Source organism: Patagioenas fasciata, chromosome 3, assembly GCF_037038585.1.
Source record: "Patagioenas fasciata isolate bPatFas1 chromosome 3, bPatFas1.hap1, whole genome shotgun sequence".
Lineage (NCBI taxonomy): Eukaryota > Metazoa > Chordata > Aves > Columbiformes > Columbidae > Patagioenas > Patagioenas fasciata.
In genome coordinates, this window is record NC_092522.1 from 6,523,418 (window position 1) to 6,547,008 (window position 23,591).

The 23,591-nt window shown below is 39.8% G+C and overlaps 1 protein-coding gene and 2 long non-coding RNA genes across 6 annotated transcripts in view; 2 read left to right on the forward strand and 1 right to left on the reverse strand.

Annotated features, from left to right (window-relative positions):
* The first annotated feature begins 3,014 nt into the window (after positions 1 to 3,014).
* Positions 3,015 to 11,511, forward strand: LOC139827690 (uncharacterized). Its single transcript, XR_011738607.1, has 5 exons — positions 3,015 to 3,096; positions 3,665 to 3,781; positions 6,918 to 7,017; positions 9,244 to 9,284; positions 11,328 to 11,511. It is a non-coding gene; the product is annotated as an uncharacterized lncRNA (long non-coding RNA).
* Positions 11,512 to 16,298: 4,787 nt separating this feature from the next.
* Positions 16,299 to 21,269, reverse strand: LOC139827496 (uncharacterized). Of its 2 annotated transcripts, none has more exons than XR_011738094.1 (3): positions 21,161 to 21,269; positions 18,842 to 18,993; positions 16,299 to 18,320 (listed from the first exon to the last, which is right to left on the reverse strand). It is a non-coding gene; the product is annotated as an uncharacterized lncRNA (long non-coding RNA). The 2 variants fall into 2 exon arrangements; XR_011738095.1 differs by having other exon boundaries at positions 21,204 to 21,267.
* An 80-nt stretch (positions 21,270 to 21,349) lies between these two features.
* The window catches only part of MACROD2 (mono-ADP ribosylhydrolase 2), an 854,364-nt gene continuing 852,122 nt past the window's right edge, over positions 21,350 to 23,591 (forward strand). For 2 of the 3 annotated variants that reach the window (XM_065835172.2, XM_065835173.2), the window contains exon 1: positions 21,351 to 21,580. In XM_065835172.2, the coding sequence (XP_065691244.1) occupies positions 21,535 to 21,580 (46 nt within the window). In that variant the 5' untranslated portion in view covers positions 21,351 to 21,534. Of the gene's footprint in view, positions 21,581 to 23,591 lie in introns of all 3 variants that reach the window. The other variant, XM_071805688.1, reaches the window with a different exon arrangement.

Sequence of the window (23,591 nt, forward strand, 5' to 3'; positions counted from 1 at the left end):
CTCATCCACTGATAACTATGAATGAAATAATTAGAATGCAGAGCACCTGATTTATTTTTGTAATGAGGTCCCCAGTGGGGTGTTCACAGAGGTGATGCTGGCTGGCTCTGGAGTGGAAGGTACGCTGAATTATAGTGAGTAATAATAGCATGTAAATCTCGTATGAATCATCAGAAAGCAGCAACTTGGAATAATGCAGCATTTTTAAGGGAATCCCCTATAACCCATGTAGTGCATGTGGAGACACAAAGGAGTTCTGCTCAGCCTCAAATTCTTCTAAATGATACCTGGCATGTAAGATAATCAAGCAAATCAGAAAGATGGCACTGTGCTAAGTTAAAATATTTTCTGTTTCTTAATTATAGCTAATGTTTTTCCACTGGAAAGCATTTCCCACAGAAAAACATTTTGACCTTGGCGGCATTTAAAGACAAACCTATAACTTCAACTGCTAGATAATAGTTTTCAGTGGTGGTGTAGAACATCTGAAATAAAATAGTCAAAACAACTCTCGTGTTATACAGTCACCCAAAATTCACATTTAAAACCTTCCTGGGGAATCATATTTAATATTTAGTTAAACATTGCCAATTATCTTTGGAACCACAGAATAAAACAGAACTCTAGTACTTGTCACAAAAAGTGAAATGGAACAACCTATTCCAAAATGAATGAAGCTCTGAACACAAGTAATCCTTTCAAAGAATAAAAAAGAAGTACATTAAAGGTTCAGTGGCTCTCATTAAAATTAGTTATTCCCAACACTGATCAGGAAATGTGATCCTCTTAAAGCTATCTCAAGGAGGATACTGTCGTTTTGATAATTACACATGACCCCAATTTATGCTGAGATGTATGTAAAAGTAAACTACATCTTACTGCTATTCAAATATTTATAAGCCTTCCAGCTGAGCAGTGCTAATTAAAGCTTTATACACTTGAAAAGGAAATTTAACTAGTACTTTTAGCTTGGCTTTTATGAAGTTATTGTTTTCGCCAAGATGTGATACAGCAGCAGAGCTGCAGTGGCTTTAGGTGCAGAAGGCCATCATAACTGAGGAGTAAATCAGGAGCTACCATTCCCATTGCATTCAAATTCTCCATGACTTGTTTTCTTGGCATTGGTAGAGCTTAATTCAGAATTGTGGCGTTCAAATTTAATTATTTAAGTTAAATGTTTCCCAAGGCTTTTAAGTGCAGTTATGGAGAGTGGTCTGAACACCCATAGCTGTTATTCCACTCTCTGCTGGCTAACTACAATACATTTTTTTGGCAACAGACATCTTTGAAGTTCTGTTTCTCCTCCCACACTCTCTGAGGTTCAAGTTTCAACTTAATCTGACTATTATTTGGTAACATTAATATTAACATGAGGTGTAGGGTTAATAACATTAAAGGAATAAAAAAGATCATAGAATCATAGAACAGTTTGTGTTGGAAGGGACCTTTCAAAGCTCATCCAGTGCCACCCCTGCCATGAGCAGGGACATCTTCACCAGATCAGGTTGCTCAGAGCCCCGTCCTGGGATGTCTCCAGGGATGGGGCATCCACCACCTCTCTGGGCAACCTGGGCCAGCGTTTCACCACCCACAGTGTGAAAAAATTTCTTCCTCATGTCTGGCCTGAATTTTTCCTCTTTTAGTTTAAAACCATCACCCCTTGTCCTGTTGTAACAGGCCCAGCTAAAAAGTCTATCCCTATCTTTCTTACAGGCCACTTTTAAGCACTGAAAAGCTGCAATAAGTCTCCTGGAGTTTTCCTTCAAGGAGAAAGAAGAGGAACAGAGTATGGACTCATGTGCCTGTGTGCTACACAACTGCTTTCCACCTCGATACTTGGACTGTTCTGGGCAATAAATGGGAAAGTACTTACTTAAAAAGGAAGAATACATGCCCTGATATTTGCAGCTTCAAATGTTTGTCACTAGCTAAAATAAAATTGCTGAGTGTCTATATTACTTGATAAAGGTGACATTAGGCAGCAGTACTGCAAGATTTTAGGTGGAGGAACATTCTTCCTCTTGTCGGGTGCCACAGCCGCTAAGTGCTCTCTGTAGAGAGTGCGGTGCATCAGACAGCAGCTCGTTATGGGGACAGGCCTTAGGTACTGAAATCTTTCAGTGCACCTGTCCTATATTCTTATTGAGCATGCTGGATGCTTATTTTTCCATAATAAAGATGAGGGCAGGTATGCACAAGTTATTTTTTGAGTTGTTTGGATGTTTGTGCTGTGAATGGCTGCTAGAAAAGTACAAATTGCTGCCTTATTATGAGCAGCACCCTCCCTTCTCAATCTGCCTTCCCTCATCTTCAGATTCTAAATGAGATATTTCAGCTATTTTTCTTTGTGTTTTTAAGGATCAAAAGTTACCATTATCTTGCATATTTCATATTTTTTTATGTTAAAACCTACAGCTACTTTAAGGAGATGCTTATATCAAAGAATAGTACTTATAAAATCTATTAAAGCTAAGTGTGGTATTTTATTCAGGTATTGCTGTGCTAAGCTGCATTCTAGTTGAATGTAACTTTTTAAAAAGCTTTATTTCAATACTTAACATCTTTGACATATATAATATCTTAATTTTATAGAGCTATTTAACTTCTAACAGTAATGCATTGATGTGATACAAATTAATATCATTACTTATAATTTGAGTAATCTCATTAATATAACTGTATAAAGTAACATCTTATTGCAATAATATTGTAAAATGATACATCTTACTGTAATATTTACTGTGCAGTTTATGCTATGCTTGACATTTGACAATGGTCATATAGTTCAGATCACAGATCCTGCGATCCCAAACCACTCTCCAGTGTTCACCTGCTCATGTGCACTCTAAGAAAGCAGCGTGTGCTGGCAAGGTTGGTTTGGATTTCTTCCAGCTCCCCTTTTTTCACTCTTTTTTTGTTCTCCTTCCTTTTCTATCTTCGTCTCTATCTTTTCTATTTCCTATTTTCTGTAATTATTTGTTTTTTCCTGCAATGCTTAAAGGAGGACACTTCAGCCTTGAGAGCAGACTTCTGCTTGGCCTTGAGAGGAGACTCAACAGTGGCCAAATGAGAATGGTTCTGAAAGATTAAAAATGGGTGAGTACATAGGATACTTTCTAGCCTCCATCTGCTGAGTAGCTCAGAGACTTCTTGACCTAGATATAGTGCCCAAGTATTTAATAACCCTCAGTGGTTTTATTTTCTATGAAGTAGTCCAGTCTCCCTAGTGTTCCTGTAAGCTTTTGGCACTCACCCTACCTTTTGGCAAGTAGTTCCTTAAGTCTATTCTCTGCTACATGAAGAAGACTCTTTCATTTGTTTCTGTTGTAGCTCCTAATAGCTTAATGTGATCCCCAGCAGTTTTTGTTTTAGAAGAGGCAATGAATACTTGGTCTCTATCCAGCCTCTCTCTGTACCACTCAAGATTTTGCAGATCACTCCTCTTTTTAGTCATCACTTTTTCAAACTAAAAGAAAAATATGTATTTGACAAGTTCTTTAAAAAACACTTTACTCAAATGCTTTTAAGACTTTTGGAAAACATTACTGCTTATGAAAGACACTAGCAATTCTGTAGAATGATTGGCAGTATTATGCTCTGCTCCATGATTAATAGATGGTTGAGCTCTCTGCTTTTGTGTTTGGTATGCCTTTATTGTCACTAGATGGGGACTGTCCCTTTACTTGCATGTAATCCTTACCATAATGAGGTTTGCTGCAGTCTGCCTGGCTGTTCTGCGGGCAAACAGAACCACCCAAATGAATTACAGCACTGATAACAGGTAAGAGACATTTTCTTCTTCCCCATTTAATATCTTACTGAAACAGCTTTAGTAATAAATAGTTAACAGAAACAGACTTTTCAATTTATTTTAAAAGGACTATCAATCACAGTGGAGGTAATACCATTCTGTCTGCTATCTGTAGTTACCACTCAGAAAATGACATGTTAATTGAATCTTCTTGTAGACACAAAATAGGAGTTTTTGCTGAACTTGGCAAGAATCTACAATCTCAGCACATGACAATCAAGTAGAAACAAGCAAACAGACAACATCAACTTGAAATAGTCAGAAGAACTGCAATGCACTACTTGGAAAAATGCAGCAATTAATTTAAATAGATGATTATTCTTTTGGGGTACTTCAGTGTAGATTAGATTACATTAAGGGAAAAATACCATAATTCTGGCAGGTTGCCCAGGACCCCGTCCCATGAAGTTTTAAGTATCTCCAAAGATGGAGCCTCCACAACTGCTCAGGGCAACCTATTCTAGTGTTCAAACACCTTCACATAAATAAGCTTTTTTGTTGTTGTTGTTTTATATTCAGCCAGAGTTTCCTATATTTTACTATGCTTCTTGTCCTGTTCAGATACTACAGAGAAGAGTGTGACAGTCTTCTTTGCTGAAGGTCAGGTGTAACAGGAAAGAGTAAAGCGAAGAAGGCATTGAGTGTTCTGATCTTTTCTGTGTCCTTTGTCATCAGGTCCCTGTCCCATTCAGCAACAGGACCACATTTTCCCTAGACTTCTTTGGGCTGCTCATCTGCTTGTAGAAGCCCATCTCTTTGCAGTTCACACCCTTAAACAGATTCAACTCCAGATGGGCTTTGGTCTAAATGTAACAGATGATTTTAGATAGATTTAGCTAATTCCAAAGCCTCTTGCAAATTAGTCTGGCCCTAGCAGGGTTTTCAAGACTGAGTTTTACAGATCCTACTTGTTACTTGAAGAGCCATGAGTTTAAGAAAAGTAAAATCGCAGTTCCAAACCAACACAATTCTAGCTTTGGACCTCAGTTTCCTGAAATACAGGAAATTTTTTTACTTTCAAATTAATTTTTGCCAGCAAAGCAAATCAAACTCTCACTGAGCTGTTATAACTGACAAAGCACTTAGAAATGGAATGACCCATATGAAAACTGAAGTAACTGTTATATTGCTCAAACTGTCTGCCTCTGTTTTTCACCCTTCTCTGTAATTTGTCCTTTAAAAGAATGCATAACACTTCCTGAGGAGATTAAATGTCATTGTCACTCAACTTAGCTGGAGTTTATGTGAAACAGGTAGCTTATTAGAATTAGCATGTAAATCATAAACTTTCCTAACTATAAATAATAGATTTTTGAGCAGGCAGTAAGAAGATATTTGGTATGGATGGTACAGTGCTCTAGAAGCACGAGGTCAAAAAGTTCCTTTGCTCCACAAATCCCTCTGACACATCCTACAGTACTGAAAACTACTATCGACCACAATATAGATCTAAAGGCTGTGTATTTCACACTTAAAATACATAGAATGTTTAAAAGGTTAAGAACTCTTCATGTTTTTCCTCTAACCATGACTATTTCTTCATTGTGATGTGCTGACCGCACATTTTACCCCACTGTGTCACTTACATCGTGAAACAAGCTATAATCTTATTTTTGAAAACCTTTCTGTAAAATACATAATCTACTCCCAAATGCAAATGAAGCGAACAATGATGAATTGGGCCCACATTCAAAAAAACACATTCAATTAAAAGTTTAAGCAAATGCTCAAACGTTTTACCATATGGAAGTAACTTTAAGCATGAATTCAAAATTAAACCTGTATGGGATGAACATGCTGAACTGGGAGAGCAGGCTGTGTTTGTGGGACAAAAAGGTGAGCACCCAGAAGTCAAGTGTAACACTTCTATTTACTGACTGATTCAGTGTCTTCTTTTATCATGAGAGTAAGGAAGAAGAGATGGGGGGGTGCAGTTCTCCACACCTGGTCTGCAAGCAAAGAGATGTTAACATCTATGCATGTGCTTTACTTGCAATTTGTAGTTTTTTGGTGCATGCATGATATTTTTTTTTTTAAAATCATGTGTGTGAAATAAGAGGCAGAAATGACCGTTTACTATGATTTCCATGGTGACAATCCTCCTTTTGTTGTCATTAAACTTTTTGTTAATGTTGGATTAATTACACAGGACATCTGGAGTGGATATAACAAGTAAAAGTATCAAAAAGTGAAACTTGGTGCTTTAAAGACATCTGTTTTCAAAAAGCTCTGCAATTCTGTTGTCTTAGGCTGTCAGCATGCTTTACACAAGGCAAACAGCATGCGGGGAAAACAAGTACTTACAGCCAAGGCTGTTAACTTGCAGAGAGGTTATGTCTTATATTCTTAACCTTGGAATTTCTCTCGCTGTGCCCTGGATATGAGAAGAAAAGAAACTATGCATCATTTCTTTCAAAACCATTTTTATTTTTGAGGTATACCTACATTTATATGTATTTCTAGATATACATCATTCACATTAGCAATAACTGAAATAAAATGTCACTCGTTTCTCTACTTTTATTCTTAATATATAGGGTATACATTAAACAGTCTTGTTATGCTGCTGTGTGAGCTACCGAGCTGCATTTGCAACATTTGTTAAAACTGAAATCCCATAAATAAAACATCTAAGAACTCAGCTTATCTACTTTTGAGGTGGCACAAATACGTTCACATATTGCATAAGATGAAGGAATCTGGGATTCTTAGATTGAAGAAAAATAGGTTATAATTCATAGCAGCAGATAGTGTGATCGTCAAGAAAATGTACACTGTATGTGTTGACTTTTAATCAACAGGGGTAATGGCCCATTCTCTGTTTAGTAGAAGACACTTCAATAAGTATTTTAAGGTTCTGCTTTATTAGCACTAGGAATTTAGTAGCAACAGGTATGAGAACTCCTGTGTTACCAATGAAATCTCAAGTTAAATGTTATTTAATACTTGCTAATTTTGCAGAAAACCAAGAGCAAAAGCAATGGTTGCGTAGTAAACATTCATGTCATCTATTTGTTACTGTTGATAATTTTGTCTGTGCTTCTTTTTTTTCCCTTTTTAAAATGTTTCTTGATTGTTCTTATTCGAGGAACCTGTTCCTTTCCAGATTTGTGGATTTGCTTACACTTACGCACCATAATTATTTCACCCAAGTCAACACGTTTATAGAATTTGCAAACCTGAAACCAAAGTGTGTGTCTCAATAAGTAAGTAAATCAGGTAGAATCTTTCCAAGTATAATATCTGTCAAATGTAATGTAAATACAATAATGGAGGGGGCTTTCTCCAAGGAGGTGGGTTGATCTGTTAACTACGTAGTAACGTTGTGAAATGTTGCCATCTCTCCACCTAAATTCCAAGGCCCAGGTGAAGCTGTTCCCCATCTCATCATAGCTGGACTACAGCAAGCCAGACTTTAGCCCAGGTACTTGTGGTTACTGTTTGCAGATTGACAACACTTTGCTGTTGACAGCTCAGCTAAGGGGATGATGTGAAACACTCTCACTGCAGAGCAAGAGTTTGCTTTGGCATAGTGTCCAGGATTTCTTTGGCAATTATTAATTTTGCTAAACATGGTATCAAAATAGTGTATTTAAAAGTAAAGGTCACTTATGTACTGTTTTCTTCTGTTTAAACACAGTAAATATCTTCTTTTCACCACTGTCAAAAATTTGACTTAAAGCTGGTGAGATTTTATTTTGAGCCATGATATGGCTGTAAATTAAAATTTCTTAGGCAGGCACTTTTAAAGACAAAATAACCGAGGTCTAGTCTATAGTCAGTGACTTATATCAGTCCTTACAAGCATGACAGGTATAGCGTGAAGGCTGTTTTTTCTTAGGGATCATTGTTCCGTCTTATGCTAACATTGCCCACATTTTGGTGACATCTTTATATGCTTTGAGGAGTGTTACATTCCTGGTTAAAGGACATGAAAGTCCACTGAAATTCTCTCAAACTATTGTTTCATTTAGTGCCATAGGCATCACAGTCACTTAAACATTTTTTCTGCACGTTTGCCTGATTGTATTTCACATCAGCCTGGCCTGACTTACCCACATCTGAAAGGTCACGTCAGGTTTCATTCCCTGTAAGTCAGCACAGCCTCTAGTGACAGCCTGGGGATAAATACAGATCTGGAGAAAGTAGCTATATGACTTGTTTTACTATCACTGGAATTTGAGCTATAAGAGGAAACCTGGCTTCAGTTTTTATCCTGCAGAAGCTGTTTCTTAAGCCAAGGAACAGAAATTCTGGTTTTCCCTGCAGTTTTTTTCTTTCTCGTATCTAAGCTGACTACTGAAATATTTTGGTGGTTTCTGAAAAGCATGCTGGTGTTTCCTTATTTAAAAACAAAACACAATTTCCCACTCGCCTCCACCCACCGAAATACTATCTGTGCCTACTGATACAAATCTTGTTAATGCCCTTCATTGTGATTTCTTGTTTGGACCTATTCTTGATCCACTTTTTCTTCCAGAAGGAAACTCCTATAAAAACCTTTTCTATAAAGGGAGAGTCTTATAATTCTTCAAAGAAATAACATTTCAGTATCCTCATTATAATTTTATCAGAATTTGGAGCGCAGCTTCTTGTGTTCAGGTAGTTCTTCATCCCATTTTAGTTTTCCTTTTCAAGGCGTTACTTTTTCAATTGGAACGTGACATCACTTTTGAAATGGCATTTATGACCGTGGGTGGGATTCAACCATCATTAAGGGCAGCAGGGACTTCTGTCTGCAGCAGCTGCCCTTTGGGACTAAAAACCTCTTCAGGCTTCTCTCTAATCCTGCTCGGATGCAGGAATATACCCTGAGAATCTAACAAGACTCTAACATCAGCACAGTTTTAACAGTTTTATACCATTTACTTATAGTAAGCTATAGTATAGTGTACCAAAAAAAGTCAAGTTAATGCAAACATTATAAACCTGTAGGTATCACTTCTGAATCACCGCAGAACTTCATTTGAATAACATGATGTGAAACTGTATGTAGAGGGTGACGGCTAATTAAACATAGAAAGGCAGAAACAGATCTCGTATGAGGCTGGATAATACATATGAAACAGTTTGCTGGCAGAGTGGTATCAGTAAATGAACATTTTGGCTAGACTTGCTGTTATTGGTTCATCAAGCAAAGTCAGTTGTACTTTCAAAAGCACTTTGATATCAGCCTTATGTCTATACTGGAAGGATACTGGAGAATTAATTAGAAAAAAAAAATTCCCTAGGGTTTGTAAGTTGGAACTTTAAATTTTTAGAGTGGATTTAAATTGATTTTTTGCTAAGTAACTACTGCTAGTATTTCTATTTTCTGGGTTTTCTTTCTAGTCACGATTTGCATTCTACTGGCCTTCTTAATCTAGGCTTTAAATAATGTCTATCAAACTATATTGTCTTGGTATTATATTGTTAATGTGCTTTGTTTTCAGCTTGGCAGTCTTGTTCAAGAATGTACATCATTTATATTCAGGTAAGACTTTATTTGCATGAAGAAGTTCAAGTGCAGCAGCTTTTCTATTTTCCCTGGAAGGTTTTTCACATTTTAAGCATGTAACCATTCTAGATCACCTTTTCCATAGCTTGTGTAAGTCTATGAAAATCAAATTTGCTCTAGGCAATAAACCAGCTTAAAGCTGCAATACAGGCTGTAACCCTTTGGAAAGATGGAAAGAATTTATCAGAAGAAGTGTTGTGTCCCTTTGGCAATGTCACAATTAATTATCCTTGTGACATTGTATATCTAGCAAGTATATTGCCATCAAATGGCCAGGGCGAGCTAAAATGCATTCTGTTTTTCCATATTTCATACAGAAACCATTTTAAAGTTAAGCAGATATTGTTGTTATAGAAAGGGGAAAATTGTGAAAACTTACAGCAAAGGCAGATGTAGCCATATATTTCTAAGTCCACTGTTAATCTAGCATTTTAACATCTCCTGAATGTTCTGGTGTATACCTTCTGCTGCTATCTTAAGTGTTACATTTAACCAGAAAAACAGAAGTAGAAAACACAATTTATCTTCAGGTAGATTGTAGCTGATCTTTTGATTGTTCCAGGTGAATTTTACCTGCTGCACCTACATGTGTGGGTTAGTGTTGGGGGACTGACAGAGAGTTGCTTTGTCAGCTCGTCTTCAACTAACCTCGTTACTCTGGGATTCTTCCCTGAGGCTATTTCTACCCCATTTTGTACAACTAGAGCAATGTGAAGAGACTGAAGTTTTGCAGACTTGAGTCTAGGACATGAACTACAGATTTATCGAACTTATTTTTGTCTAAGTAGCTGGTTTTTCTTGTACAAGACACTGAATTGTCCAATTAGATTGCCAGAAGGAGCATTTTACTATTAAGGTCTGAGAAGGCATGTTTGAGGTGTTTCTTTTGTGTTTTAAAATCTGTTATGATTAACCCATATTTTTTTTCATAAAATTTTGTGTTATTTAATTTTTAGTGTGATGTAAAATATTGGACATGATCAACAAATAAGATCATAAAAATTGTTTTGCTACCTTTAGAGATGCAGTCTGTAATCATAATATTTTTAAAAACTAGAATACATATTTTGTACACAGAAAGCTGTGTACAATGTATTTTATGAACTACAGAAAATCTTAATGATAAATATAGGATTTTTCGTTCTGATGGCATTTACCTATCCACAAAAGTTAACATGGTTTTCAAATGCAACTTACGCCAATGTTGAAAGAACTAACTGAATTATTTGATAAATCCACACTGGTTTCAGGTGGATTGTATATTGGTAAACCTGTTTGTTACTCCACATGCAAAGCATCAGCAAAAGAAGGTTCAGTCTAAAACACACTCATGTCTCTAGCAGAAAAAGATTAGCAATAAAAAGCTTATGGAGAGCAGCCTACAATAATACTGTTCATAGATAAAAACCTTCTTTCATAAAGTTTCTTATTTCAAATAAGATGAGTGCCTTAAACCTTGACAATGCACTACTAAAATAATTGCATCTGGAAGCGAGTATTTGATAAGCACTTCTTATATACATCACAACTATAGCTTAACACTGTGAACTCATTTAATAAGTGGCATCTTCACAAATGACATCTATGGAATATTGACTGGGATACTAAAAATGAGCAGATCCAACATTAATGACCACTTTGCTAAATGTAGTTTTACTCAAATATCGTGGAACAACTCTAGCTGTATTTGGTGAATTTCCATTTCCCCCAGATTGCTAGTTTAAGAACCTGGACTGATTTATCAGTCTTGGGGAGTACTTCTCAGTTCCTTGCCCTACAAGCAGCAAGATACAAGACACTGACATTATATGCTGTTATGTATAACAGCAGCTTATTGCTATTTAATTTTCCCAAGAATAATCGTATATTTCACCACAATAATTATATTGTATCATAATTTTAATAATGTCATTGAAAATTGCAATTTTTAACCGTCGCAGGAGAAAATACTTACTGTAAGAAACAGTTTTTAAGACTCGGGGCTTAAAAATGAGCTCATATTTGTTCTACCCATTTCAGATGCTGTGTGTTCAAATGTATTTCACTGACCACTTCTGTATTGGTGACCAGCTACGAGAAAGACGGACGGAAGATGAGAGACATTTGTGGCTCAGCTAATTACTAGCAAGTCCATCTGTAGTAAGGTGTGCGGTGGTGGGAGGGAGCACAATTTCCGTGAGGTAGTGGCCGTTTACCAAATTCATTGCTGGGGTTCTGGGGACAAACTCTGGAGTGTGTGTCCCACTGGTGGCCCTGCTCAGTATGTGACACAGCGGCTGGACTTTGCTGCTGTGTGCAGACCTGGCATCTGCTACTTCTGGTGACAAGTCACTTGGGAGCACGTGGTCTTTGACATCTGTGGTGGCCAGGGTGGGACAGCCAAATCGTGAGTGCAGGCGGCTGTGCTCTTAATCACACAGGCTGATTTCTTGAGAAGAGGAATAAAAATAAACCTGATTCCTACAGATCAAGAAATGCGTGTGGATTATGGTTTGCTAATAACAAGATTTGCACTGATTTGGGCACATTAGGAAAAGCCATTAATGTGTTAGCAACAAAAAATATTGTAACGAGCTAAAATGTATGTTAAAACTAAAGGTGATGAGTACTATAAAAAATGAAAGTCTGAATGAAAACATTTTGTAAGAAATACGATGTAAATATCCTACTTTCCTAGTATTTCATATGCTATAAAGCAAATGATACATTAACGTGCTATTTAGTAACACAAAGCAATAAAATACAATTGATGAGGAGGACATTTTAATCACCAGCATTCAGTCTGAGTATTATTGCGAATCGCCTAAAAAATTGCACTCCCAAATTATGAACCAATTTTTGCCAGGTGATATAATTAAACTAAAACCAGTACACAAACTGTTATGATACCCAGGTGATCAGAGATAAAGCAGTTATTTACATTACATTACTGTGCTACCCTCACAGCAAACAAATCATTTAGAACAATTCAGTTGAGAGGAAAGTAGTGAAGTGGATATGGGGTGTATTGCATTAAGATAAATATAAGGAAAACATATATATGCTTTTGCAATGATAGAAGTATTCTAAGAAAAAGAGCGGGAATGAGCGTTGGGGATAAAAATCAAGAGTACTGCTAATGCAAAGATGAGCAATAAGTAACATGAAAGGTTAGGTGAAGCAAATAAAACACAAGAGAAGACAAAAGAGTAAAGTTAGAAAGAAAAATAGCCTGGAAAATAACCATGCCATTGCTTCAACAAAGTTGAAGCACCGCCACACACACCCCTTTTGTTTTGTTTTATTTTCATGTTGGGCTCCACAGAAGTAAAAAGAAACAGTTCTTTGTCTGAAAGCCTCACAATCCAGCATGAAGTCCAAAATGGAGTGCAAGGGAGGTACTGAGTAAAGGTGATATGCTCATATAGTTTTATGTTTTGTGGTACATCAGTCGATTGGCCTGAAATCATATAAGCTATTTTAAAAAATCTCGACTCTAAATGAAAAATGCAAGAAGGATGGTGATAAACTTCAGCAAATCCATCAGAGGTTGGGACAAGTTGCCTAGAGAGGCTGTGGAGCTGCTATTCCTGGAGTTTTTCAGCACCCAACATGTAAAAGCCCTGAGCACCCTGACAAGAATTCAGCACAAACTCGTTTTAGGTAAAAACTTGGAGTAGGGACCTCCCGCCAGCCCTCCAGCCACAGTGAGTTTGTAATTCTTTCATTTTCTACAAGCTCTAATTGTGCATGTATAACAAGCACTATCTCACTCATGTTAGTTAGCAGATGTACTTTTATAACCTTGAGAAGATATGTGCCTTCAAACTACAAAAGGTGCATAGGAATTGATTAATTTAAAACAACAGAATCAGTCAGAAATGGGGAGGATAGCCACAAGCAGATGGCATCGTTTGAGGGGAAAGAAGCCAAAATAAACAAAACAAAGAAGAAAGGTGGAAAAGCAATGAGCTGAAATATTAATTCAGTTATTTCTTGTTATGTAAGAACTAAACATATATTTACAGTAGTATAATTCCACTGATTTTGATGATGCATGATATCACTTTTAATGAAAGTAGTAAGATGCATAACATTTACATTCAGGATAGCCTAACTTTTTTCTGTTTTGTACTAACTTTCCAGTATATATAATTTTGACTTGTCTTTCCAATTCTTAAATCTTTTATCTACTCTCTGTGCTCATTCTTTCAACTCTCAACCATATCTCTTAGCTTTTCTTTTTTTTTTTTCCTGTCTGCTTGAAAAGTTGTTGTAAAAGACAAAACAGATAAAATAGCAGAATAATGAAAGTGGATGTCCCCTCTGGTGAGATCTAGATTTCCTCAGTGGAGACTATATGACCTTCTTTCATTTTTGACACTTGAAAGCTTTCTTTAATAATGTCATTTCAATCTAATTTTATCTAATCAGCATGTTAGATGTCTTTTAAAAGTACTCCCATCTTTTATTGTTTTTAGCAACCAATTAGTTCCCAGCCCAACGAGTCCCAGTTGCTCAGCTGTATTCTGGGGATCTGGCATAGCGTCTTAGAATAAATCACTTGCTCTCTGCCTCTTGCAGCCTTAAAATACAAATAGATGTAGATGTGTGCAGTGACAATGGAAGAACCAAAACAACAAAATCATCTGTTTGCCTCTTCTTAAAATCAACCTATGTAAATCTTTCTAATGCCAGGATGTTATTTTTCTGGCAAGGAAGCAATCATTTAAGGAAGTTTGTGATTAAGAAATATTTCTTCTACTACTGCAGATTAATATGCTTTCCTCTGCTAGACCTGATCACATTTAATTATCTTCTGTCCTTGCAGTGATGATGTGACTCTCTTGATTATAAGCAGGTTGTACGCAGCCAGCAGAGGTCAAGTTGCCAAAGGTTGTACCATACATCAGTGATGCCATATTACTTTTATGTACTTTGAGTTTGAGCATATAGTTAAGCCCTGCTTTTTTTTCTTTTTTTCTTTTCCTCTTCTGTGTTGAGGTCACTCTGACTGTTTCATTCTATTTATGCTCTCAATCTCCTTTTTTTGACTGAGGACATTGTAGGCTGAGCAGGAATCCCACATTTTCAAGTGTCATACTGAAAAGTGATTTCCTGCTTGAAGCTCTTCCTCTTTATTAAGTACTTTCTGCAATACATCTTAGTTTATTCTGATACAGAATGACTGAGGCCAAAAGGTATTTCTGTTTCCAACAGCCACGGGCAGAGGCCTGAAAAGGCTTGTGCAAGCACGGCCATCACAACTGCAAACATCTCAACTGTGGCAAAGTCCCTGGAATTATAGCTGGGACCAGGGTGCCAGTTTGGCATTCTGCTCCCCACTCCTTTGTGTCAGCTCCGAGGTGGGACACTTCTCTTGTCTTCCTCTCTAAGCCAAGAACAGTTCCAGGAGCAAAAGGCAGTTTCAGTCTAGATCAACTGCTGTTTCTTTTCTTGTATTTTTATCTCTTCCATATGATGCTGGTACCTGAGAGAAGCCCAAGTTGAACGTTCCTGTCTTTTTTCTGGGCGTTTTGCTGCACATAAAAATGTGGGTGTCTGAGGTTCTTTTGGAAACTCTGAAAAGCTCCTTCTTTGCATTTGCAGACATGGATGTTGATCATAGGATATGGCTGGTGTGGACAGCAGCGTTCACCAGAGCGCAGAACTCAGGTACAACACGGTAGCCATTGCAATAATTAAAACATGCATTGGTTTCACACGGTGCACATACTCACACTGAGACTTCAGAACTGTAATTAAGTCTTGGGACTTGTGCAAAGCTTGGGAACACACTGCTTATTTATAGCATTAGGATACTGTTATTCTGGAACAATGTTTTCCAAAATAGTTGACTTAAAATAGGTCTGACTTCAAATGATCTACAAATTTATCTTCTAAAAGCCTAACAAATAAAACAAATCAAATAGACAAGTGTACATGTAAATAATATAAAATAAGTCTTAATTGTCAGAAGAGTCACTTAATGGGGATATATTAGATTATATGAATAATTAACTCAAATTATTTGTTTTGTGTGTTTAATATTCTATTTCTTTACTATCAAAAATGACCATTTCTAGACACAAGCATAACCTTAGTGGTTAAACTGAAAGACTATGCATCTGACTGCTCATGAAATCTCTAAATCCTATTAACAAACATATCAACAGGACAGAAATGTTCCTTTTCTCTTTGAATAGTTTAGTTATCACATTGTTTGATGGACCAAAGTGTATTTCTCTGACAAAACAAATTAAAATCATAAAGCTGTAAGAAACACGTGAGCACATTGCATTTCGTCTTTGTCTCCAATCACCCAGTTGGACAAATGGATCTTGTAGTTACTTGCCTCCTCTTGAGCTCATTTGCCCAAGGCAACAAACCATAGAAATTACAGGTACCAATTTATCAAATGCTTGTAGTCAGTTAACTCTCTCTCTACCTGCCACTATATTATAATTATATCATTTTATTAACAGAATCTTGACCCGAGTGCACGAGTAGCTTGAAAGTTCAGAAGGTAGGATGCAACTCTCAAATAAGAGACAGATGATGTGCATTTTATGTTTTCAATGCACGTTAGTGTATCTGAGAGTGAATGTGCTAATAAAAGGTGATATTTTATCAATGGTATTGTGAAAGCCTTGTGAAAAGGACTCAGCAGTTTTAGCATGTGATATAAATGGACAGGAGGAGAGACTTCATGGTTAATACACAGGGGCTCTAAGTTTGCATTTGAATTTCCTGCGGTGGGATTTAATCAAAACAAGACCATGCATAACATGCAGTTTGCTACACAAGCGAGCTTTGATAAATAAAAATAATGGTGCTTGAAATACATTTTTATTAAATATAAATAATTTATAAACCCATTTTAGATTTTTATATTGCTCTGGTATTGGTATAATAAAGCAATTTGGTTTAATAGCTACTGAAATTACATGTTTAAAAATGTACCTTCATATACAAGAGGAAGGAATTTTCTCTTAACATGTGAAACTGTAACGTTCTGTTGGCTTTTTTCTAAACGAGGTAGAAATGGAGGAAATCTTAATCTTGATTGAAATTTGCGTTTAATTTTTTAATCAATTAATTACAATGATATTTAATTATGAAAATTCAAAAGTACTTATGGGTATTTAAGACTTCTTCATTTCATTTTTACCTTTTTCACTGTATTAAATGAAAAGTTGAATAAACAGTGTAAATACTGATGAAATAAAGGACTACTTTCCATTGTACACAATGAAAAGGACTGCTTAGTGTCCTTTTAATTTCTCTTAATTTATTTTTGTTGTTTCGTACCCCAGTGTTTAACTTTGTAACCATACAAGAAGCTCTTGAAATGAATTCATAACCAAGGCAACTTCTAGTTAAAAAAAGGAGAGAAAAGAAAAACTCCAATATTTTGTATAAGATGAGATAAAAAAAACTTCCAGGTATAAAGATTGAAAACATAATTTCTCTCTTGATTCTGTTTGCAGTTTGGGTACTATTTTGTTGGTTTAGATTTTTTTAAAATAAAACCCAACCAACCAAAGCAGCAAACTTTTTGTTACCATTTACTGCCAATAGCTGAGTGTTATTATCTATATAAACATGCTTTTTGAAGTGAAGCATAAGGAAATAAGAATTTATTTCAAGTAACTCACGTTGCATGACCTTTAAAATGAACATACCTACTGTTTTCTTTTTATGTATTTTAAACTGCTTTATGGGGCAGCAGCTTCTGCCAGCTGCTTCTGTGATGAAGATGATATAAACTTTCTTCTTGCTAAACACTGAGGCTTTTCTTACAAAACCATTCAGTTTTAATGTCCTGCATGGTGGTGGGTTCACGAATGCGGTGTCAGTTCGCCACATCTAAGCACCCACATCTCTTTTGCACAGAATTTTCCAAATGTTTTTTCCATTTCTCCAGCAACTGATATTTTTATTCTTCCTTTAGGATTTGCATCTCGGAGCAACCCCCTCCTTCCTCTCTTCTGCTGTGCTTTGTACCCCACAACGCAACCGACCCCTCGGAGCCAGCGTTCACCCAGTGGCCAGGACCTGCCTCCTCCTGGGACCCCCATCTCCGCGCGGGATCTGCCTTGATTCTGGTGAAGATGGTTGATGGCGATCGTAATGCTGTACATAGGTGTCTTCATGCTAGTTTGGTTGGATGATCCTGCAGTTTGAATTGAGGCTCCAGCTCTCCTTTGGCACATTCATTCACTCCTGTATTAATTTACATTTCCTATTATATCTCTAACAGGAACTCTCTAACCAGTCATTACTTTATGCGTATATTAAATGTTAATTTTACAGTTATTAGTAGAAACCTATATTCTGCCCAGGTTATATATCTCTTAAATGCTATTTTGGACGTTTCCCAGTTTTCCGGGCTGCAGAATGTCACCAGCGTGTTCACTAGGCCTTGGGTGAACTAAATACGCTCAGATCTTGAGACAAGTACCCATTCCCTATCAGTCTCATCTTCATGCTCATCGTTTTAACAGAACATTTTAAAGCCCTCTGAGCGTTCCTTTAGCCTACCACATATACAGCTCACAACAGTTTTCACCAAAAAAATCACCTCCTGTTTTGCAGTCTGTCTGGTTTTCATCCAAGTACTGAAATGCTGCTTTTTAGATAAATTTTCCCACCACGTTTAATACTTCAGATTACATCTCTCAATTGCTTCTCTCAAGTCTTTGAATTCCATGCTTCTGTCGTAGTGCTTCTGCTCTTTTGTGGCCCTTGTGCTGGTGTTTTTTGTGTAGGTTTGTTCTCCATTAGCAGCTCCTGGGATTTCTGTTCGTGCTCAGTCTGCCTCTTTGCTGTAAATCCAGTGTCGTCCTTGAACAACCTCATCCATTTACATGGACAGTTAAGCGTCTGCCTAGAGGCAGGAGTTAATTACTGTATTGTGTGTTAGACAAATTAGCATTGTGTCGAAGCATCACTCCGCTTCTAGGACGCTATTTGTTTCCTTGCCCGGTAACAATGGGCAAACTTTCCACTTCAGGCTAAATCTCCGATCAGCTATGTTATGAAAAAGAGAATAAAATGTATTTGTATTTAATGTTATGCTTCTGTGCCTGCTAGTCTGTTGCAGGAAGAAAAAGACAATCTATATTTTGTTCCCTGCTTTCCTTGGAGTTCATTGCCATGTGTTAGTCTGCTGCCAGCATCCAGGGAGCGGGATTATTATTCTCGTCGTGTGGACGTTTTCTTTTCTCCACTGACTGAGAGCCACAAACTTGTCAGAGAAAATCTCTGATATATTTGTACCTTTGTCCCTTTAAAATTCATTCGCGGCAGGCATTACATGTAGTCAAGCAGGGAAAAACATCTTTCTTTATAAAGAAATTAGGTGTGTTCCCCAAACAGCATTTCTAACAGCTGATTTCCCACATATTATTCTAGCTCTGGCTGTGGGAATTGCATGCTTGCAGACAGCTACAGAATGATTATTCATGTTTCATATCTACCAAGCTGAACGTTTTGTTCCTTCCAGGAACAGCGTGGAAGACCTAACCCAAGTTAGCTGGGAAATGACTTACAATTTTACTTGACCTGGCGGATCAGTGATCTTTGGAAGGTTTAAGGCCTCCAGAATCAACAAGTGTGAGAAGTAAAAGAGAGGTCATGCTCATATTGAAGGCAGTGACATAATTTCTTACTGCTTCAATGGAATCAATTGTACGACCAGCACCTGGGAAGGGAAAAAAGAAAAAAGTAAAATGCCATAATTTTCTTATTGGAATTGGAACATTTGAACATTTATATTTTTAAGCTGAAGAAAGTTTTACTCCCATCTTTTACATGGTCTTCCATTTTGGTGCTGGTGTACACATCAGGCTTCATAATTTTTTTATCCTTTTGTATATGTACATAATTTCTTTACCTATTTTCCAAAACTATGGTTATTGTAGCTGCTTTTACAAATGAAACGGAAGAATGTGTGCAGATGCCCTTTATAGGAAGAGACTTAAGTTTTCTCTCTCTCTCTCTCCCTTTCTGGTCCAATAAGCGTTGATTTATAAAATGTGGAACAGATCCCACAGGACACTAGAATATTCAGTAGCTTGGTAAATATGCAGTGATCTGGGATATGGGTTCAAATATTTGCTCTACATCATGCAAGCAAGCATGATTTAAACCAAGATATCTTTTTTTAATGTCTGTTACCTGTTGGCTTCTCTCATTTTTATTATCAAGATTAGAAAACTATGCTTGGGCTACCAAAGCACATCACCTGGGCAAAGTGAGGAAATCAAGGAAAGACAGAAGATGATGGTGTTCCCTTAGGAGCTGATCTAATCTGAATATTAAAATATGCTGTGTAAAGAGGAATCTTAGTCTGATTTATAACTGTTTCAAAGGTAAACCAAAGTGCTCCCTCGCATCAATGTGGTAAGACTAAGGATTTTGCTGTAAGGAATTGTACCGTGAGCTAAGATTAATGGCAACGGTGGAGGTGCTAATGTGTTTGTTACAGAAACTATGAGAAAAGAAGTTGAAATGCTGCTACGTTGTGCCTCACCTTTCTGTGTTACAGGTCAAGCGAACAGCCTGTTCTTGACCAGGAGGTGTATGTAATATACTCTCTATATGATTTAGCTTACATGGTGCATTTTTCATGTGAACAGATGGGGATACCTTTCTATGCTTGACTTCACCCTGACATCTACGTCCCACTGTGCACTACTCCTTATAGGTGAAGTTGTGTTGCGTTACAGGACAGAGGAAGGTCAGGAGGATGTCCTTTGTCCCCAGCCCCTTCTGACTCCTGCCAAACTCCAAGTTAAGCACCTGCCAGCACCCACTGTGTTCCAGAGCCACAGAATCACAGACTGGTTGGGTTTGGAAGGGACCTCTGGAGATCATCTGGTCCAACCCACCTGCTAAAGCAGGTTCACCAGAGCAGATAGCACAGGAATGTGTCCAGGTGAGTTTTGAATGTCTCCAGAGAAGGAGACTCCACAGCCTCTCTGGGCAGCCTGGTCCAGGGCTCTGGCACCTCAAAGTAAAGAAGTTTCTCCTCATATTCAGATGGAACCTCTGGTGTTTCAGCCTGTGCCCATTGCCCCTCATCCTGTCACTGGGCACCACTGAAAAGAGTCTGGTCCATTCTCTTAACACCCACCCTTTATGAGCATTTATGAGCATTGTTGAGATCCCATCTCAGCTTCTCTTCCACAGGCTGAACAGCCCCAGCTCTCTCAGTCTCAGAAGAAAGATGCTCCAGACCCCTCATCCTTCCTAAACTAGGGAGCCCAGGCCAAGCCCTTCTGCTGCAGGAGGAAGAGCCTTTACATCCATGTAAGTGCAAGTGAGGATCCGTACAGCTCCCAGTAAGCTTTTATATTTATCCCTTTTGTGTGTTGATTTAGACAAGGAAACTCAGCCTCCGTAAGGAAAACAGCCTGTGGCTTCCCTGACCTTCAGTCCCCGGGTGGACGTTGACCCCTGTGGCAGGAGCGGCGGTTTTCACAGCAGCGGTGCTGTTATATCAACACCGCGCTGGGGGAAGCCCGTTAGCCGATGCAAGGCCGGAGGGAGCGCTCGGCCAACCGGGGCGGACTCTGCCGCCCCCAGGCCACCCCCCGGCCCGCAGCCCTTGGCCCCGACGGGCCCCGACGCCGTCACTTAGCAACGGCTCCCGGCCAATCGGCGGCGCGCTCGGTAACGGCCGGCAACCCGGAAGCAAAGCGCGGAGGAGGCGGGGCGGGGGGCGGTGGCGGGACGGGGGTGCCCGCCCGTTCCCTCCCTCCCTCGCCGCGGGGGCACCGAGTGCTGCCGCCGACACCGCGCGCAGGCGGCCACTGTCGCACCCAAGCACCCCCTACACCCGCCGGTCCCGGCGGCCCCCCACACACCTCCCGGTTAAAAAATAAAACACCCCGGCGTCGCCGTCCGCACCGGCGCCGTGCTCAGGCCCCTCCTGGCCGGTGCGTCCGCCGGGCCCGGTCCGGCGGCGGCGGCAGCGGCGGGCGGAGGAGGGGGCTGATGAGCGGCGTCTGGCGGAGCCAACGGGCGGTGGAGAGGGGGGCGGGCGCTGCGGGGGTGTCGGGTTAGAGCGAGGCGTGACCCAGCTGACGGGCGCCGTGCGGAGCCGGCGGGGAGCGGGAGCAGCGGCAGCAGCAGCGGCGCACGGCGGCGTCGGTAGCGCTCGGCTCTGGCGCGGCGTCTCTTCCACCCCCTCGTGAGCCTGGGGAACCTGCAGCTCAAAGCCGCCGCCAGCCACACCACCATGTACCCCGGCAACAAGCGGAAAAAGCCCTGGCGGGAGGAGAAAGGTATTCACCGTTCTTCCCGCCGCACGGTGCCGGGCCCGCTGCTCCCGCCTCCACCTCCCGCTGACTTGTGCGGGGTGCAGGGGGTGTCCTGTCCCCTCGGAGCCGCCGCCCCGCCGGGGAGTTGCCTGGCGGCGCTTCCCGCCGCCCGGGCTGAGGTGACGGGAGGGGGGAGGGCGGTGCGCCGGGCTCTCCGCCCTGAAACACCCGAAAACCGCGCACCCCTCCGACAGACGGGGCGGGGAGGACCCCGGGTTGCAGGATTTTGAGGTGTTCCCCCCCGCGTTGGTTGTCGCTGACTGACTTTGCCCGTGAGGAGAAGGGCGGTGGGGGTGGGAACTGCCCCTCAGGGCCGCCCGCCCCCGAGTCACCTTGGGCAAGTGTTTCAGGCCGAAAAGTTGGGCACGTGCTGCACAAACGTGCCCTTTTCTCGTTTTAATGCGTATGTTTTTCAGGGGGAAAAAATGGTTTATTGGTACGGCAGGTTAAATGCACTGTAGTGTAGTTTCTGGCGTTGATCAGCCAGGGTAAAGCATTGGGGGTGTGGGGCTCGCAAAACACACACACACCCCCCCGTAAGAAATATTTCTCCCATTTTTTTTTTTTTTAAGGGTCCCCAGCCTGTGTAGTGCTAGCTTATAAATCCCCAGTGTTAAACTCCAGAGTGTGAAAAACATGGATCAAGCATTTTACACAAACTTTGCCCTTTAGATTATTTTATATTGATCACTTTTAAGTTTTCTTTCTTGTCTTCCACCAACCCTGTGACTGTGTCTGTGTTTCAAGCCAAGAAGGCAGAAGAGTAGTTCGAAGGAGGAGATTTGTCCTTGTTGTCTGTGGCAGAAATCAAGTTGTTTCTGAGGGAAAAAATGTTAAAACAGAAATAAACTGAGCTCTCTGTAGGTTAGCTGCTCCTGCCAAACTCTTCTCAAAGGAAGCGAGTGTTGTTACGTACTTTTTCTTTCAAAACTGTCTTACAGAGCATGATTGTGTAGTTAAGGTGAGGCAACAAATTTCTGTCAGATACCTAAGTTGTGTCCAATAGTTAAATCTTCTCAGGCCTTGCAAATGTGTCATCAGCTATAACTGACTTTCCCTGTGCAAGTTCTTAATGCTTTATGTTGTTACCTTCAAAAAACCACTGTTTTTCTGCTGGGGGCAGGCAGGGAAAGGTTTCTGGTAGGCTCTGGTGAGTGTTCCCATTATTAATCTCTTCCAGCTCTGCTGCTGCCTGTGTGAATTCACAGCCTGGCTTGTAAACTTGAACACTACAGGAGGGTTGAGCGGAGGGGCTGAAGGGTAAGCTGGGAACCTGGACGGCAGACACGCTTTGCTTGTCTCGGCTGTCAGGATGGTGGTCTCCATTGGTACGGTGATGTGACTGAATGCAAACTGGAGCTCGTGATTGCTGGTGAGATTTTTCTCTCCAGGGCAGCATGTTTGCGAGTGGTGGTTGGCCAGAACGCGGTGTCTCTTTGTCTAGTGAGAACGAACAGTGTTTGCCAGTCTTCTGCTCCAGTAACTGCGTTCCAGCACTGTGCTGATGATGCTGGCCCTGGGTATTTTGAGTGAGGAGGCCGGAAAAAACTTTGACGTTTATTGTTGGCTTTGTTCTTCAGTTTGTAGCCTTGCGTGACTGATCTTACCAAGTACCTTCTTTGCTAGAGAGGAAAACTGTAGAAACCCAGCTTCCTACCTAGACTGCACTTTTGAAATAAAATAATTTCTTAGGTGTATCTTTGCCTTTCCTAGGTGCTCCTGAACCCTTGTAAAGCTGCTGTGCTCGCTGGTTCTGCTCTTCCCAGGAAGCTCTGAGTGCAATTGTTTTCAGCCTGCTAGATTCTGCAGAACTTTCTTCTTAAAAAGTGCTAGTTGCTAAATATTGAGTTCAAACCTACTGACAATACGCTTACTTTCCTTAATTACTTTCTTGGTAATTAAAGGTTGGTCCCCATTCTCCCAGAGTGGATCTTACGTGAGGACAGCTGAAAGTAGTAGGAGCAGGACTGGTCTG